This window comes from Zalophus californianus, chromosome 10, assembly GCF_009762305.2.
Source record: "Zalophus californianus isolate mZalCal1 chromosome 10, mZalCal1.pri.v2, whole genome shotgun sequence".
NCBI classification, from domain to species: domain Eukaryota; kingdom Metazoa; phylum Chordata; class Mammalia; order Carnivora; family Otariidae; genus Zalophus; species Zalophus californianus.
The window spans coordinates 88994882-89013209 of NC_045604.1; the positions used below are offsets into that span (position 1 = coordinate 88994882).

Below are 18328 nucleotides of genomic sequence, written 5' to 3' on the forward strand. Positions count from 1 at the left end.
GGGGAGACGAACGATGAGAAACTATGGACTCTGAAAAACAAACTGAGGGTTCTAGAGGGGAGGGGGGTGGGAGGATGGGTTAGCCTGGTGATGGGTATTAAAGAGGGCGCGTTCTCCATGGAGCACTGGGTGTTATATGCAAACAACGAATCATGGAACACTACATCAGCAACTAATGATGTAGGGGCGCCTGGGTGGCTCAGTTGGTTAAGCGACTGCCTTCGGCTCAGGTCATGATCCTGGAGTCCCAGAATCGAGTCCCACATCGGGCTCCCTGCTCAGCAGGGAGTCTGCTTCTCCCTCTGACCCTCTTCCCTCTCGTGCTCTCATTCTATCTCAAATAAATAATATCTTTAAAAAAAAAAAACTAATGATGTAATGTATGGTGAGTAACATAATAAAAAAACAAAAACAAAAAAAACCCTTACGCCTAAGAAAGGCCAGTAGAGGATAGAGCTGGAAGATGAAAAGATTGGTTTAAACTTAAACCAATGGCCACAGATGATGAATTCTGGAAAACTGTCCTAGGAGTGGACGGCTGTTAAAGGTCAGTTGAGATGAAAATGAAAGGCCAGGGGCCTACCTAGGTAAGAAACCTGACCTCACCTGATGAAGCTTATGATATAAAGAGTCCCAGGTGCTAAAATCCTCAGTGAACGTGGGAGATACGATCTATATCTGGGGTCCTGATTAGTACGAATGAAGAGGGTAGTCTAGCTGGAGTACCTCAGAGTAGAAGTGGTCGTATGTGTTGTGTGGGGTGCGGTGTGGTGGGGCTCCAAGGGGGGACAACAGACACCTGCATCCCCAGTGACAGAGCCCTTTAAAGGAAAGTTGGTTTAACTTAGTTTAACACACTTCTGACAAACACGTAACAAACTTAACTCAGTCTTGCATGGCTTTCATGAGGTCAACAGCATTTGTGACACTCACATTAATCTCCTTAAATCATTTTTCTTTAACTATTAGAAGTTACATTAAAAACACACTCTGAAGTATTTTTGCATACCGTCCGCACGGCCCAGCCTGGAAATCCTTTAAAGGCTCAGACACAGGAGGTTCACAGAAGCAAGTCGCTGCTAATTTAGTTCCTTTCCCCTCCCACTAGTAACAGTTCAGGGGAACTGTTACTCAGACTGGAGCTGGTCTCTTTTCCTCCTTCCAGCCGCTGTCATCCTGATCCCTGTTCATACTGCCAAGTTTCTGAGGTACCATTCTTACCCTAACTCCCCAAATCCTTTCAATGCCTTTCATTGCCTACAATAACTTCCTGAACCACAGCCCCAAAGAGCCCATTATAGTCTAACCCAATGCTCCTGGACCTCCTACTTGCTTGCTCGTCAACAGGGCAGACCAGGCAGGCCACAGACGCTCATGACTGTGCGCTTTAGTGGGCACTTTATCAAGGAATTTAACACTTGTTTAACAGGGTTTCAAGAAAAAGAACCATAAACAAATCACAATTCCTCATCGCTAAAATTCAAGTCCAAACTTCTAATTACTCTAAGACCCTTTCAGATTTTTTTTCAACCAGCTCTCCAATTAATCCTGATTTCTTATTTCTGGCCACCTACTACCAGCCCACTGATGAAGTCTACCTACCATGTTTACTTCATAATTTTGTATATTTGGTGCAGCTTATACTACAGGCTCAAAGGCTATTTTAAATGAGGAAATGGAAGGGGGAAGAGACATGACACACTTCCTTCAAATAACACATATATTCGACATTTGAAAAGTTTACTGAAAACTTTTATTGTAATCAAAAAGTGACATACTGGGGTTGTAATGAATTCAGCAAATCATTCTGCTGATATTTTAGAACTGATACCAGCTTTTGCCAGGCAATTAAAAAAATTCAAATGTGAAAATTTCACAGTACAGTAAACTCCACCCCAACTAATTAATGGTGGTTAAAAATAATAGGCCCTAGCAAAACCTCTCATGTTACATGGTCACAACTCACAATTCTGTACAAAAGTTCGTGTTATAAAGCTCTGATGTAAAAATCAAATAATCAAGCAGCAATATTTTAAGTGCAGCACAGGGTCTTCCATATCATTATTTACAAGGCTTGAATCTCTTTACATTATAACAAAATTTAATACAGATGACTTAGTAATTAAGTCAATTTTTAAAAATCCGTCCTTTTATACAGGGACAGATTTCACTTTTTGGTCATCTTTCTCCTTCTCCTTTTCTTTATCTTTGCTCTTCTTTGACTTCTTTTTCTTGTGTTTGTGTTTTTGGCTTTTTTCCAATTCTACTTCGGCGCCCGCATGCTTCTTATGCTTCTTATGTTTTTTATGTTTCTTGTGCTTTTTCTTTTCCTTCTTCTTCTTCTTCTTCTTGCTGTCCTGACTCTCTGCAGAGCTGGCACTACTGCTGTGGCTTCGGGTTTGGCTTCCAGAAGGGCTATGACTTCTACTTGGACTAACACTAGGGCTGCTTTGACTCTGGCTCCTGGCTGTGCCTATCTGGCCGCCTGCTGCTGGGTCCAGGCTGTCTTTTGCTTTCTCCACGACTTTATCTTTCAGTTCCTTAGAAACTTTTCCTGAAGTTTCCTCCTCTTTTACAGACACATTGCTTTCACTGTCACTTTCATTATAGTCTGGTTCAAAAGCAGCTTCATCAGTTTCTCTAGTTAAGTCGGAGGAAAGTCGGGAGGAGTGACTTAACTGCGGTTTCGGCTTCACTGCATTCTTGTCAGTCTGCCCAGGAACTTGCTCTTTTTCAGTCTGTGGGTCTGGTGGGTTAAGCACATATGGTAATTTATTGCCACTTGACTCTTTATTGTTCCTTGCTTCTAACATGTGCTTCTCACGATCTTTACAAGGATTTTTATCTACAGGTTTTGTCTCTTCACTTGGGCGTTTAGTATCATAAGTGGCTTTGTGATCATGAGGTCTTTTGTCTCTTGAGGGACTGGAATTGCTCTTTTTGGAATCTCCTGTTCCCTTCTTGGGCAAATCTCTCTCCTCCCGTGGCTTAGTTTTCTGTCCAGATGCAGAATCTTTACTTCGAGAAGGAGAGTCTTTCCTTCTTGTTAATTCATTCCTTTCATCTCTACGTTTGGAACTTGAGTATTCTCTGTTGTCATAGTCGGGTTTTTTGTCTCTGTTGGGGGTAAAGTCTTTAGTTGAAGAACCTCGAACGGAATCATGCTTATCTGAAGTTCTCGTCTCTTTGGAAGATTGAGACAGACTTTTAAAATTTCCTTGTTCATTCAGACGGTCCAAGTTACTATCTTTCTCCGGCGGAGCGCTGTTCTTCCTCTTCTCAGGGTTTTCCTTCTCCAACACTGAATGATCTCGATCTTTGGTCTTCCCCTTTTCACTGGATGCAGAGTTCTTTGAACTTTTGATCTCATGTTGTATAAGTTCATGGCTCACTTCCTTGGTGAGTTTCTGAATTTTCTCTGATGACTCGCTTTCTTTTTCAGTATACTTGACTGTATTTAAGGGTTTAGTGCTAACATTTTTAATAACACTGGCGGGTTTTCCTACACTTGATACAGGCTGTGTTGTCTTAACATCTTCTTCTTCAGATTCAAAGTCATCTTTATCCCATTTGGACTGAGGAACCTGAATCATAATAATAACATCTTCAGCAGGAGCCGTATTGTCATTATTATACTCTTCCATAGTTTTAATGACAGTTCGTTTTGTATCTGTTTTTTCTTCAGATTTCCGCACAGGACTGCCTCCAGTTGAGCTCGTACTAAAAAAAAAATTAAAATGCTGTTAATTTAATGAGGAATTTACTACTACTGAACACTGATAAATATAAAAAAGGCTAACTTAAACATAAATGTCCTTTTAACTCTCAAAAGCCAATAGCCCTACTCTGAGATTAAATGATTTAAATGTAGGATTGTGTTAAAAAAAAAAAAAAGGCTCACCCACAAAATCTATTTACAACCTTCAACTCCTTTCTTTAAAGACAAGAATAAACCAAGCTAACCCCTTCTTAACATACTACACTTTAGAATTAAAAGCATTGATAAAATTAAAGGAATTCTTTCCCCAAACATCCACACCCAACCACCCATAATCAGTTACCTGGTATAATCCACAAGCGTTGAGCTGGATCCTTCAGCTCCAGCTACTTTTCGTCTGACCTTTCCTTTGACTTTTTCTTGTTTAACTTTGCTAGATGTTGATTCCAATTTTTCAGAGGTTTCTTTTGTATTAGATACATTTTCTGTACTTCCAATTTTTTTACCAGTTTCTCTGTTGAGCTTGATTTTTTTGGCTGGGGCAGTTGATGATGAAGTTTTGTCTTTCTCAGGGGTCCTATCCATCTTTTCAATATCTGGTTCCATTTTGCGCTTTGGTGATGGTTTCACTATTTCAGTTACTTCTAGTTTAGAGATTTTCATTGAAGAGGATTCAAAATCTTTATCTACACCCTTTTCTTCAGTTTTTCTTTTTCTTTTTTCTCCCTTGCTGTCAGGTGGCTTACTTTTCTCACTAGGCTTCTTGGCCTTTTCTTCCTTATTAGTTAGCTTTTCTGATTTGACATCTTTGGAGTAATCCTTCTTCACTTTTTCCTCTTTGACTGGTTTTGTCTCTTGGTGTTCTTTTGCCGACTTAGAATGAGCTTTCCTGGGGGTACCAATGATCTTTTCATCTTTTTGAGAGGAAGATGACGATTTAGCATTGTCAGTCTTTGGAGTCTCCTCTTTGGCTTTTTTAAGTGGAGGTTCAGGTCGAGGAGATTTTTCACGCTCTCCGTCTAGTTTTTCTTGAGGTCCCTTAGCAGGTTTTGCAACGTTTTCTTTTTTGGACACAGTAGAACCATCATTTTTCCGTTTGGTCTTATCACCTTTTGCTTTTGGTTTGTCTTTCTCCCTCTTGTCTTTTTCAGACACTGATTTAAAAGTGATAGATTCTGCATCCATTGGCTCATCTCTCACAGGTGTAGCATCATCTCGACTTGGGAGAACAAACAATGAATCTGTTTTATTTTCTTCACCACTTGTAGGTTCTCTCGATTTCCTAGAAGTTTCTAATAACTCAGGGTTTAGAAAGCCTTCACTTTCCTCCCCCTTTCTTCTTTTCCTATGTTTCTTATGTTTGTTTCCTTTACCATCTCCTGGGGCATTTTCACTCTCCTTCTCTTTCGACTTTGTGCTGTCCTTCTGATTGTGACTGTCTCTTGTTGAAAGCTTTTCTGGATAGTTGCCACCTAAATTTCGACTTCTATGGCTTTGTCCACCAGCATAATCTTCTCTGCGGCCTCTTGTGAAGGGAGAATTCCTGATATTAAGAGGTAAAAACCTCTCTGGAGAAAAGTTCTCTCTATTTGCTGATGGTCTAGGCTGTGCTCCAGTAGCATAACCTATTTTATAATACTTTTCATACCACTCTCTATATTTTCTCTCCCATTCTCGGTAACGCTCTTTTTCAAATGGGTCTCTAAAGTCAACACTCCTCCCATAATAAGCTTTCATGTCATAAGGTGGCGGAACTTCTCTGTATCTATTAAAATATTCACGTTCTGTTTCCCCTTGAGGCACGTTACGTTTATTAGGAGACTGTCCCCTAAATGCTTGAGGAGATCTTGACCGTGAATGATATCGTCTATATGGGGGTGACCTTGACCTAGATCGATGATATCCATGAGATCTAGACCGTGAACGGTAATTTCGGCTCTTGCCTCTGCCTCTTCTGGGGTATGGAGGTGATCGTGAATAGGAACGAGAGTGTGAGCGGCTAAATGATCGAGAATAAGAACGTGAACGTGTTGAACCAGATCTTGACTTAGAATAAGTATATGAACTTCTTGAATATGATGAACCACTATAGGGAGATTTAGACCTAAAAACAAAAACAAAACAATAGTTGATAGTTGAGAAATATATACAAAATAAAATACAGACTCAGATTCTAGCATGCTCTCCTCACGGTTCCATCTTTCTTTATATCAAATTTCATCTTAGATGATTAAAGAGGCACAGTGACCTCTACTGGAATGGAATAAAGTACACAAAGATCAGAGCAATCATTTGTTACAAAACAAAAGTGAAATCTTGACAATTAAGAGTGAAGCGCATTAATGTACCGTGAGTTATATGAGCTAATTAACATTAAACAAAATGCCAATTAAATTTAAATTTTACTTCCTATCTGGTTATTTAAGTAGGAGTAATTTCTTTGTCCTACGTTGGCCAATAGTCTAGCTTTGAAAGGAACCACATTTCAAATGTAAGCTTAAAAAATAAGTCTTTTAAACAAACTTCCAGGGAATTTTTATAATTCAGTTTTTCTATCGATAAAGCAGTCTGTATTCTACCACTACTTCAACAATTACACAGGTTAATGTTCCAGCAAGAAGCTGTAGCCTCAGGTAAAAGGGTCCTCAGAAATGTTCTTCAGCTATTTCTCTCTTTCCTTCCACAAACATTTCCCAATTATTTCACGCTACAAATAACTTCGAGGGACAAGGGCAATTTCATCCCCATAACTGCTCGTTCTACACAATAGAATTTACATTGAGACATTATTTCAATAAACAGATATTGGGAAATAAGCTACATGTCCATTTCTATAAACCTAGACCGAATCAGAAAAATTCCGTAAGTGCAATGTTATTTATATCCATAGCTAATCCCTGGATATTCAAAGTCCCATTTGTAATTCTGTTGTGAAGGCTTGCAAAACACTAACCTGGAAAATGAGCGCCTACGCTCCTTTTGAATCTTTTTGTATTCCATCAATTCCTTAGCAAAATCATTTGTAAACTCATCTAGCTTGGACTTTTTCTTTTCCCTAGTAAAATAAAGTTAAAGAGTGAAAGTTAACAAAAACCATTTAAGAAAACTAACAAGACAAATGTAATTAGATCATGAATGAAATGAATGAAATTGCCATTAGTTTTCCATTTTAAAACTATAAATAACTAAGAATCCCTGAGGAAGTTGCTTGTATGGCTTTGGCTTAATTTTTAGGTGATTTTTCTTGTACTAACTGGAAACACTAGAAAATGTTTCCAAAGATACCTGGTTGAATGTTACATCAGAAAATGAAAGTGTATGAGAATTTCAAACTGAAGCACTCACTCTTCTTTTAGCCGTCGCTGCTCTCTATAGAATTCTTCCCTGGACAACGGGGGTGCTTGTGTTGTTGAGATGGTATTTGAGTGAGCTGTCTGCACTCCTGAGGATACCCAAGTTGTCGATAAATTGGCCGGAGCCGGAGGAAAGCCTGGAGGAGGGACACTGTAGCCAGCAGGTGGTGGCTGGCCAGGAGGAAACTGAGGAGAGAACTGTGGAGGAGGCACAACTGGAGGGAGAGAAAGTGTATGGGGCGGGGGCGGGTATAAAGGAGGGGGTGGCACAGGCACAAAAACTGGAGTTGCTGGTAGCGACGGGCCTTGAGTTCTCTGTGATCTTTCGCTGTGGTGTCGTCCGCGGTTTATACTTCTGGAGAAATAAATCCGAGATATTACTCCTTCAAACTATAATCACCCAAGACAAGACAAGTAAGTGTCTTTTCTATCTGTAATTATCTTCAAACTTACAAATGATGGAATAGAATCAACTATTCAAATAAGAATAGGAACTTATTCATATGAAAATACAATTTTTAAGGCCACTTGGGGACCAAAATGATACAAGTTTATAAGGCCTTCTCTCTACGGAGACGCCATATTTAGAAGTTCTCTTTTGTGAAGTTCAGATTACCACTCCACAAAGATCTTTTGTGACTTCCTAATCTGTCATTTAAAGGAACTGACAAGGTTAATGCCTCTCTGACCCAGGCCTCCCCAAAATGCCTTCCAAACCAAAACTTTCGATGAATAAAAACCACTTCCTGTAATCCTTTGAGGTAGGAAGTGTGGAAAGGATCCTTCTAAATGGTACTTCAAAAATACCTAAGTACAAGGTATTTTTGATTTTCATAATTTCATATTTCACCTGACATTATGTACATCATGAGCATTTCTCGATGTCATTAAAATGTCTTTAGAAACACAGTTTTAAATGGCTTCATAGCTTTTTGGTTTTGTTTCGTTTTTGCATTTAAAGTACTTTTTAATAATTGGTCACATTTTTTAAAAAAACTGGAAGTATAGTTTGTAACTATACTATACTATAACTATACTAGAATGTAACACACAAGGTTACATTAGTTTCAGGTGTGCAACACAGTGATTCAATAGGTCTATACCTTATGTGAGGTTCACAGTGTAACTACTGTCACCATACTACACTATCACAATACCACTGATTATATTCCCTATGCTCTACCTTTCATCCTCAAGAAAATAAGTACCACTCTTAACATTTGTCACTAACAACTAAAAATCTCAATGTTTTATTTCTAAGGGTTGGGTAAAAATAAAGAGTGCTGGCCAAAGTTTCTGAATTGTCCCTCATCAAAGAAATAGTGACTTCTTTAAAAGGTGGGCTTATTTCTGTAAGCTAAAGGTTCTTTAAATTATGAATAACTGGTACACAACAGCAGCAGCAGGGGTTTAGAGTTTAAGCTCTTTTCAGAGTCTGAATTAGTAAATATTATCTTCTATTAACATGTGATCTAGTAACAAAGTTATTACTTAGCAATTCTCAAGGCAGCACTAGAAGATAAACCTTAATATTCTTGTTATAGAGTTAATTTAGAGGCCCTTTACCCTGGTGGCGAGTGTGACCTAGATAATAAGACTTAGGGCTTTGAAGAGTAACATTGCTTTTGCCTGTCCAGGGCAAAAGCCGTGAACAATTTCTTTGTCTCTTCTTTTGGAAAAGAGAAGGTGGGAGGAGATTCAGAAAATGGAGTCTAGAAGAGAAATAAATGCAAGCCTTCACACTTGGGAGGTGAGCAAGTTAACTTTCATCTTAAATTAAACTGTCACCTTAAATACTGTCTGGACCTTAATGATGTCCTTCTACCCTCAAAAGAGTAAATGTGAGGTAATATTCTGCCGTGTGCTTGGAGAAAGTAGTCACTGGGAAGGAGTATTAAAGATGTAGCCTAAAACCATCATTTAAAAGACTAAATGTAATCTATTCTTCTCTAGGCCTCAAGGGCAACTGAGGACTTAAGTGAGATAAGCATAAACCAAATGACCTCCCTCTCGTGCCACTGCTGTGCTTTAATTTCTTTGTGTTATATTTTTCAGCATGTCATCAGATTACAGTTTTTCAAGATGTTTAACAAGCCTACCTGTAGCAGCTCCTCTCCCCCCTTCTAATTTGCTGTGGTGGAGAAACCAGATATCCAAGCTTATTGGAACTGTGTGGAAAGATAAAATGGGCTTGAGTATAACACAGGATCTCTTAGTGTGTGGACTTTAAGACACATATTTTAACTATTCTAGAAACTTTTTCTTCTTCCTGACCCCCATTCTGTAATTTGTTCCAGATAGAGGGGATATGAGCAAGTATTAAACTATTTTTTCAATTAACTATTGTGACAATAATTAAACCTCAATGTACAATATTTTTCACAATATGGTATTCCATTTAGCATTCTACAAGTGACTGTGAACTTGTTACAAGAGAAATAGAGCCCTTTTATTTGCTGGGCACTGTGCAGCTAAGGAACTAGCACTGTTCCAATTCTGCAGATGAGGCAATGGAGCTGAGTAAAACTGCATGCCCAAGGGTCATATAGCTGCTAAGTGCAGGGGCTGGGATTCCAACCCAAGCCTACCGGTCTCCAAATCCTGTATTCCTTCTACCAACACAATCTGCTAAGTCTCTCACTTAGCATACTCTTGAAAATAAAAAAACTGACTTATCTTTCAAACAAACAGATCAAAATTTTAGAATATAAGCCAGTTTATATAAATATATAAGCCCATTTATATAGATTACAGAAACAGAAATGATTGTATAAAGACCATTCATAAATAAATACACTAATTTTTAATGCTACAGACCATTATCAATACAAAGATCAAAATCCTATAGATTTTAATATGTAATAAAATTCCACTAATACAGACTATTCAAAATGAGAAACTGTTTGGTAGCCTTAATATGTTTACTCAAATCAAATTTTGAAAATCCATATCAAGGCTAGGAAAAAATTTAATCTATTAGCACAGTAAGTGATTCAACATTTAAAACACTCTTTCAAAAAAACAAAAAAAAACCCCCTACTTTCAATTACTACTTATCCATGAACTGAGATCCTGTCAAGATCACCATTTGCTAAGACATGAAAGTAACAAAAATTGATACGAATTTGTATTTTACCATTTTCAGAAAAGAATTACTCATTCTTTTAGAAAATAGTTCTTCACATAATCTTGAATTTATGCCACTTTACATAAAAACTACGTTAACGTGGCATATGAAAGAGGAGTTCACAATAAAAAATATTCACCAACACATCTGATTCTAATTCCCATTATCTAGTTCAAAAGCAATCATCTGTAGATTTTTTAAACATATACTTACTGTTCCCAACCTGGTCGACCACCACCTGGACGAGCAGTATTTATTCTTACTGGACCTTGGAAACAAAAACAATAGGTAAATATGAAATCGCATGTTAAGTAAAGTTACAACTATTTTTGAATGGAGAAAATGTTCAAACCAGAATGATTTTACTCACCAGTTGTGGGGATCAACTGTCCATGCAATAGGGACTGTCCAAGCAAAGACGGGGTTCCAAGTACAGGCACCTGGTAACCCTGTAGGAAAAAAACATGAATAAAAAGAAAGTTAAAAAAAAAAAAAAAAGACAAAAGAGGGAGAGTTAAAAAAAAACAAAAAAAACCTGGAAGAAAAACTGTAAGACAAACCTCCAAATTTAAAAGCCAATCAAACTTACCTTCTCCTCCATAAGAGCAGTGATTGCGATTGAAGAGGCACCCTTTGAGTGCTCGGGCGCAAGGGCTGCAGCCGGCAGTATTTTACTATCAGAGTCCCTACAAAACAATGTAGTTTGCAATACATTAAGAAGTCATCAGAAATGGAGGATTAAGAGTAAAAAATTTACATATTATTACTAAGTCTGTCCACCCACCACCTGCATTAAGGTGAGTTAAATCAAAGCTGAAGAAAACTCTGGAGGAAAGTGAGAAGCCTAGACCTTTGCACAGTTCCTCAAACACACAATGTAAGTAAAAAGAAGGAATCTCCTTAAGGAGTCCCATCTGTGATAGCTATGAAAGAAATCAGTTCAGTTCTAAGAATAATAAAGCTTAAAAAAAAAAGTCAAAGTGTGGGACCTAAAGAAGACAGGATTAAGAGTGAATTCTACTTCCAGCTCCACCACTGAATCAAAGGGGTGATCTTAGAAAAGCCAATGAACCCTGAGACTCATTCCCACTGTTAATCACAGAAAATCAGTGAGAAGTCTTCCATATACATGTAAAGGTCCCAGTCTTCAAGATTTTTGCTTCAGTAGGTCTGTACAGATCCCTGGCATCTATTTTTTTTTTTTTAAAGTTGTTGATTCTTGAATCACAAATCTGTACTTCTGAAGAATGAAGGAGAGTAAGTCGGAGGGGGAGACGAACCATGAGAGACAATGGACTCTGAAAAACAAACTGAGGGTTCTAGAGGGGAGGGGGGTGGGGGGATGGGTCAGCCCGGTGATGGGTATTAAAGACGGCACATTCTGCATGGAGCACTGGGTGTTATGCACAATCATGGAACACTACATCAAAAACTAATGATGTAATGTATGGTGATTAACATAACAATAAAAAATTTAAAAAAAGTTGTTGATTCTTTAAGAATTTATGAGCCACTGGATGACATGGTCAAAGGTCCTTTTTGTGTCTGAAGTGGTAGGATTTAAGTGAGTTTTCACTGGTCGTCTTCTACCTAATTTTGCTCCAGTGGTAGGAGCAAGTGGTAGAGGATTTAAGTGAGTTTTCACTGGTCATCTTCTACCTAAGTTTGCTCCTGTCAGTTTGTTTCTGACTTTTCTACTGCCACCAATGTTTTATTCCCTCTACTCCACCGATCCAAATTGTGCTTAGTTCTGCTCACATCAACTCTTTCTAATACCACCATTATGACCACAAGTGAATTCTCTCTATGATTTGACATTTAACAAGGGTTCTTGGCAACTTGTATAGTCCTTGACCTTGGGATGCTTAATCATTTGCCGAGTGAATCTCCTTCATTTATCTGTTCTTCCAATTAAGATTAAGTCATCTCTTACAAGGAAACCTTTAGAAGAGGGTTACTTTATTCCCCCACCTTACTGAGTACAATGATTCACAAGGATGATACATACTGCAGGTCACTACAACTACTAGAGCAATATACAACAATAAAAAACTGTATTACTGATCTCACTTGTTTCTGAAGAGTGAGAACTGCACACAGACTTACCGGAAAGGTCCATCTGATTTTTCTGAGTGGACTGATATGGAGACTGTCGCAGTTATATCAGGTACAGGAGCTGGGGTAGAAGATGAATTTCCGGGCACAGGAGGGGCCAAGGAAGACGGGTTAGAAGTTAATGAAGACATAGAGGGAGCTGGGTGAGTTGATGAAGATGTCACTGGAATCATCAGAGGATCCTGTTGTCTTGATATTGGAGATCTCATCAGAGGTTGTAGGTTCCGCTGGATGAGTGGTCTTGGAGGGGGTATTGGGGGTGGTGGTGGGGGTAACTGTTTTCGTAGTCTTTTTGTATAACCAGTTTCATTTTTGAAGTTATTAACAGCCTATATATACCAAACAGAAAAATGCAGGAAAATGTAAGGCTGTATTTACTCAAGTACAGTTTAAACAATCATAAAATTTTTTTTTAAAGATTTTACTTATTTGACAGAGAGAGAGAGAGACAGTGAGAGCAGGAACACAAGCAGGGGGAGCAGGAGAGGGAGAGGCAGGCTCCCTGCTTCAGCAGGGAGTCCAATGCAGGGCTCGATCCCAGGACCCTGGGATCGTGACCTGAGCCGAAGGCAGACGCTTAATGACTGAGCCACCCAGGCGCCCCTGAACAATCAAAAAAAAATTTTTTTTTAAGACTTTATTCATTTATTTGACAGAGAGAGACACAGCAAGAAAGGGAACACAAGCAGGGGGAGTGGGAGAGGGAGAAGCAGGCTTCCCGCGGAGCAGGAAGCCTGATGCGGGGCTCGATCCCAGGACCCTGGGATCATGACCTGAGCCGAAGGCAGACACTTAACGACTGATCCACCCAGGCGCCCCAACAATCAAAAATTTTAAAAAATATTTTAGAAAAGGGATACAAAGATAGTTACCTGTCGTAAGAATTTATTGGCAATTAAAGCATCAGGAGAGACATCATTTTGATGGCATGTTGGACATGTATGATCATCTGATTCCAAGAGTGCTGTTCTTATACCTATGTCAAATATTTTAAATATTAATAAAAGCAGAGTACAAACTCAGTGTTTAGAGAATGAATTACAAAGACCACTTATATCTAATCAGTTACATTACTGTTTCCAAGCACACATCACTAATCATTTCTAAGATAAGATTAAGAAACTTAGAAGTAAAATCTCTCGCCTGATAGCACTCCTCTGCTAACTTCTACCTTTAAAAATAGAAATCATGAATATAATTTCAACAAACATTTAAACTAAGAGAAAAAGCACTCTTTCCTAAATACTATTCTCTTTGTTTAGTAGTTGGAATATTATAGGGGAAAATAGAAGTAAGATACAGTCTAGAAAGATAAAACTTTACATGGCTAACAGGCTTTTTAAAAAAGCCTCACAAGAAAAGTATAGGATAAAGACCAGAAGGGTTATTCAGGCAAGAAGGTCAGTGACACCTCCAGCACAGTGCACAGGAATAACGCTAAATTATAGATTCACTGATTATGCTTCAGTGTAGTAAAAAATCCAGTAATAAGTGCTTTGTTAAATCTAAGACACACTCTGAAACAAATCTTGAGTGACCTCTTTGTGACTTTGGCGTTCACTAAAAAGACCCCAAAATAAAGATTTATATTCCAAAGCTATGTTTAGAAATGAAAAAGGCCAGAGCAGGACTGAGGAGTAAAATTTTCAGATGTCATTTTCATCTGGGTTAAGAAGGGGCAAATTTAGAATACGTGGCAGAAAAAAACAAATGCTAATATAAATGATCAGAAAAAAAAGTCCCAAGCCACCACATGGCAAATGTTGGGCAGTATCTTTACAGACAGCAGTTCTCAATCAAACTTAGGAATTTAGAGTAAGTGATTTTTCACAATCCAGGAAAGGGATTTAAGTACCATTTAAAAATATTTCCAGAATATCTAAGGCCCAAAAAGCTTTCAAAATTTTGCATTCCATTTAAAACGTATAGGCAACAAAAATCCTACATTTCATAAAACCTCAGTACAGCTACCCTGATGAAGGTATAAGAGGTGGTCCATTCTAACTAATAATTAACAGGACAAAGAGGCTGTTGTTATTAAAAAAAAAAAAAAAGCAGCGACAAAGACGGTCCTTGCTATTAAATGCTCACTGATGAACTGACCAATTATTGACATTTTATACTTCAATATTAAAACCTATAATGTTGCTTAGAGCCTTTCCAGGTAAATACACACGTTCTAAGATCTACTCTTTGAAGGTTCAATGTTTCTTACATTCATCACAATAACTGTTTCCACAGCAGGGAATGACAACAGCATCAGTCATAATATCTTTGCAGATGAGACACAACAATTCATCTGGGATAGGATCATCTTCTTCTGAAGAAGAAGATGGCTCCTCTGGTAAGAAAGGTGGTTTTTCTTTCTTCCCAATTGCATATGCTTCTCTGTAAAAGAAGGTTTTACTGTTTTAACACTGTTAAGAAGGCAAAGTATTTCCAAGATACACACATGTTCTACTATGCCATATTTGGAACTTGTAATTCAGTACGATGCTAAATTTGTTTACACAAGTGTAGCACCTTCCAAAATAAGGGAGTAATTATGAACATCCTCCCCCTAAACAACAAAAAAGACATAAAACAAAATCCTAAACAAGTATAACAAAAAGAAACAAACACTATAAAACTGGCTAACAGGATCTTAAGAATCCACAACTCTAGAACTAAGGGCCGGAGAATAAAGGAACACATTTGGTGCCACAAAATTATGTTTAAGTGGCAGAGACAGGATTTGAACTTAGACCTGACAACACCTTAGCCACAATTTTCCCTATCCTACCATATTACTTGAAAAACAAGTGAAATTTCCCCTCCACAGTCCCACAGTCCCAGAATGTGTGAAGGTACCAGAGTGAATGCTGTACCACAGGAAATAGAAATTGGTGCTGACATTACACAATCAAGGGGGATATTTCAAGGGAAATAGGACACTGCCAACCACACCAGTAGCTAGTAGACTGCAAAACCAGTGGTCTACTCATCATCAGTATTTTAAAAGAGAGACTAATCTATTAAAGCCAACTAAGAAATATAAATGACTTAAGTGATCAGAGTATGTGTTACAAAAATATAAAGTAACACTTCCACCATGGGGTCCATTTTTTTGGTTGAAGTGCATTTTGCAGAAATGTTGTATATTTAATATATTAAAAAGAAAGAAACACAATACACTATTCTCAGACTTGTCACTATTTCGAACACCCCCATCTTCTCTGTAATCAGGCAGATTTATGAAACACAGGAATTCCTAAATTCTTTCTACCTCATTTAGGAACAGTGTGTCAATCTCAACGCTGGAAATGAAAGAATCTCAGCTGTACGGAGTAGGGTACCTTAGGTGTGTTATTTGTGTTGCAGTTGCTCCATAGACATCACCACGATTCCAGAAATAAGTATCAATTTGCTTATGCCCCATTGTTCCCAATTTGTGAAAGAGGAGTCTCCCACTGCCCAAAAGAGAGAAAAGAAAAGAAAAAAAAAAAAAAGAGGAGAACAGAGGATAGAAAAAGAAACAGAAGAAGAGTCTGAGTTGCTTATCAGTGGTGTTAGTGGAGAGGGTGAAAGTTTCATTTAAAATATTTGGGCTCCCATTTTTCCCCAGTATTTGCTGTGTGTTTGGCACAAATGGGCTTTTGTATTTCAGCATTCAAAGGCAATGAAGTTAATTATTAGTTAGGGTTCACAAGGGTGGTGTTAATTTTTCCAACATAAATTTTTATTTAAATACTTTTACTTGTATATATTATATTAAGATGAAGCGGTCTGCTCTTAAATTGTGTCTGTAAAAATCAACCATTTCAACCTAAGTTGTTTGGAAGCATGTATGACATGTCTGAATTAGAAACAGCATAACAACAGACTAGTCTAAGATGAACCACAAAACACAGGATGGTGACGGATAAAAAATAGATGGGGGTGAAACTGAGAAAGTGAACAGGGTTGGGAGTTTGGAAGAACATTCATTCCTATCCGTGAACTAAAACAAGGTACTTATTACTAAAGCACATACTTGAAACCACTCTGTCTGTTCCATATCATTTCGGTAGCATAGCCATCTTTCTCCATCACCCTCACCAGCTCACTACACTTGAACATGACAGCATGAAGCTGAGGAAAACTGTTCTTCTGCACATTTTCCCTGTGTCACTATGAACATTGCCAGCTATTCTCTAAATTGATGTTTCTCAAGGTATGTCCTGAGGACGTGCTCACTTCATAATCCACTGGAGGACTGGTTAGAGAATGCAGTCCAAAGGGACAATTAATACTGTGCTCTGTAGTATGAATTCACAGCTGCCCAGGGCAACTGCAAATGTAATTAGATGTATCAATAAGAGCAGATAAAATGAGAAGTTACCTAGTTGAACTATACCACTAGGTTTTCACATCCATTTCATTAAAATTGACTCATTAAGTAAAATCTGAAAACCCATTCAAAATAAGCACGAAGCTGTAGCATACAGCGCTGTAGCTCTTCTAAGCTAATGGCTTATAAAATAAACCATATTTTAGAATCTTAACACTCACACAGTATATCTGAACTTATTCAAGAGGACTCAGTTTTTCATTTATTCTCGGCACTTATATCTGCCTTGACATCTTGTAGAACGTTTATGCTTAAGCCTTTTGTTTCTCAAAAAGATTAAGATATTTGTCTTCTTCACTTAAAAAATGTAGATAGCATATAAGATTATATGGGAGTATGTATGTGAATGAGGAAGAAAGCAGGGTATGACAGAAAAAGAAAAAATCAGAAGACTACAAGGGAAGTGGCACTCGGTGATAACAAAAAACCCCAAATCCATTTTAAATTTGCATTTCATGGAGCAGACTGCAGCCTCTCATTCTTCACATAGAAATGCAACACATGGAGAATAACAGTCTTGCTATACAATGCTCACAAGAAATCCAAATAGCCACGTTATGAGCCTGAGACTACAGAGAGTACTGGTGCCTGGCCGGACGGCGGCCTCACAGGTCATACCTAACTCGCATACTTACGCATCTATAGTTGGTATTGCATATTTTCCAGTGTTGGTAAGCATTGCACCTTTCATGTTAGGATCTTTCACCTCCATCATAAAACTTCTGGGAATACCAGTGCTCTTTTTAATCCTAGGACCAGATTCAAAGTTTTTATCCTATTCGGAGGGGAAAGGAGAAAGGAGGAAGAAAGCAAGCAATTACCTTTATTTAATATGAACTAACGCACCGTGCTCATTAACAGCTTCTATTATTTGTAGTGCTTTACACATATGATCTCATTTAATCCTCACAATAGCCATGTGAGGGAAATACTGCTATAAGCATCTCGGTCTCACAGAGAAGAAACGACAGACCTGAAGAATCAAGTAGTTTGCCCAAGCTCACCCAGCTATTAAGTGGCAGAGCCAGGGTCTGAAGCCTGGTAATTTGGCTCCAGAGCCTGTACTCATTTGCCATTGTCATAGTGAAGGCAGTATTCACCAAGAAAAACACAATGGCTAAGAAATAATTAAGAAAAATAAAGTGTACCAGGATTTTTACTCTGGACTTACCCCATTTGTTGGGCAATTCTTAATATAATGGCCAGGTTTACCACAACGAAAACAGGTGTAAGATGGAGGTGGTGGACCTAGAGGTTTCTTCATGTAACTGAAAGGGAAAAAAAAATTACATGTACACAAAAACTTGAAAAAACAATGCTTTTGATTGGGGGGGAAAAACCCACCCCAAAGTACCTATTAGTACGAAGCATTTATGGACTTACTTGATTGGGTCGTATTCATGGCCAGATTGCGACATCATTGCTTTAATTTTATCTTCTTCAGAAGCATTGGCTTCAGCCAGATTGGCAGTCTGTTTAACAGGTAATTATTTGACACACACATTAGAAACACATTTAAGACCACACAGCCAAAGACAACACCACTCATCCTGTAAAGAGCAGTATCTAATCTTGCATAAAACCTAAAACTGAAAACTATTTACATGTATAACCTAGAAGAGGCCCCGGGAGTTTCCTTAGGTCAT

At 38.2% G+C, this 18328-nt stretch overlaps 1 protein-coding gene across 2 annotated transcripts in view; it reads right to left on the reverse strand.

Annotated features, from left to right (window-relative positions):
• Positions 1 to 1730: 1730 nt before the first annotated feature.
• RBBP6 (RB binding protein 6, ubiquitin ligase) overlaps positions 1731 to 18328 on the reverse strand; it is a 31401-nt gene continuing 14803 nt past the window's right edge. The window contains exons 5-18 of one of the 2 annotated variants that reach the window (XM_027610045.2): positions 18066 to 18154; positions 17854 to 17950; positions 17318 to 17457; positions 14529 to 14701; positions 13186 to 13289; positions 12305 to 12642; positions 10788 to 10884; positions 10569 to 10647; positions 10412 to 10466; positions 9171 to 9239; positions 7064 to 7426; positions 6672 to 6773; positions 4062 to 5822; positions 1731 to 3720 (exon numbers count right to left, since the gene is read on the reverse strand). In XM_027610045.2, the coding sequence (XP_027465846.1) occupies positions 2151 to 3720; positions 4062 to 5822; positions 6672 to 6773; positions 7064 to 7426; positions 9171 to 9239; positions 10412 to 10466; positions 10569 to 10647; positions 10788 to 10884; positions 12305 to 12642; positions 13186 to 13289; positions 14529 to 14701; positions 17318 to 17457; positions 17854 to 17950; positions 18066 to 18154 (5037 nt within the window). In that variant the 3' untranslated portion in view covers positions 1731 to 2150. The remainder of the gene's footprint in view (positions 3721 to 4061; positions 5823 to 6671; positions 6774 to 7063; positions 7427 to 9170; positions 9240 to 10411; positions 10467 to 10568; positions 10648 to 10787; positions 10885 to 12304; positions 12643 to 13185; positions 13290 to 14528; positions 14702 to 17317; positions 17458 to 17853; positions 17951 to 18065; positions 18155 to 18328) is intronic. The other variant, XM_027610046.2, reaches the window with a different exon arrangement.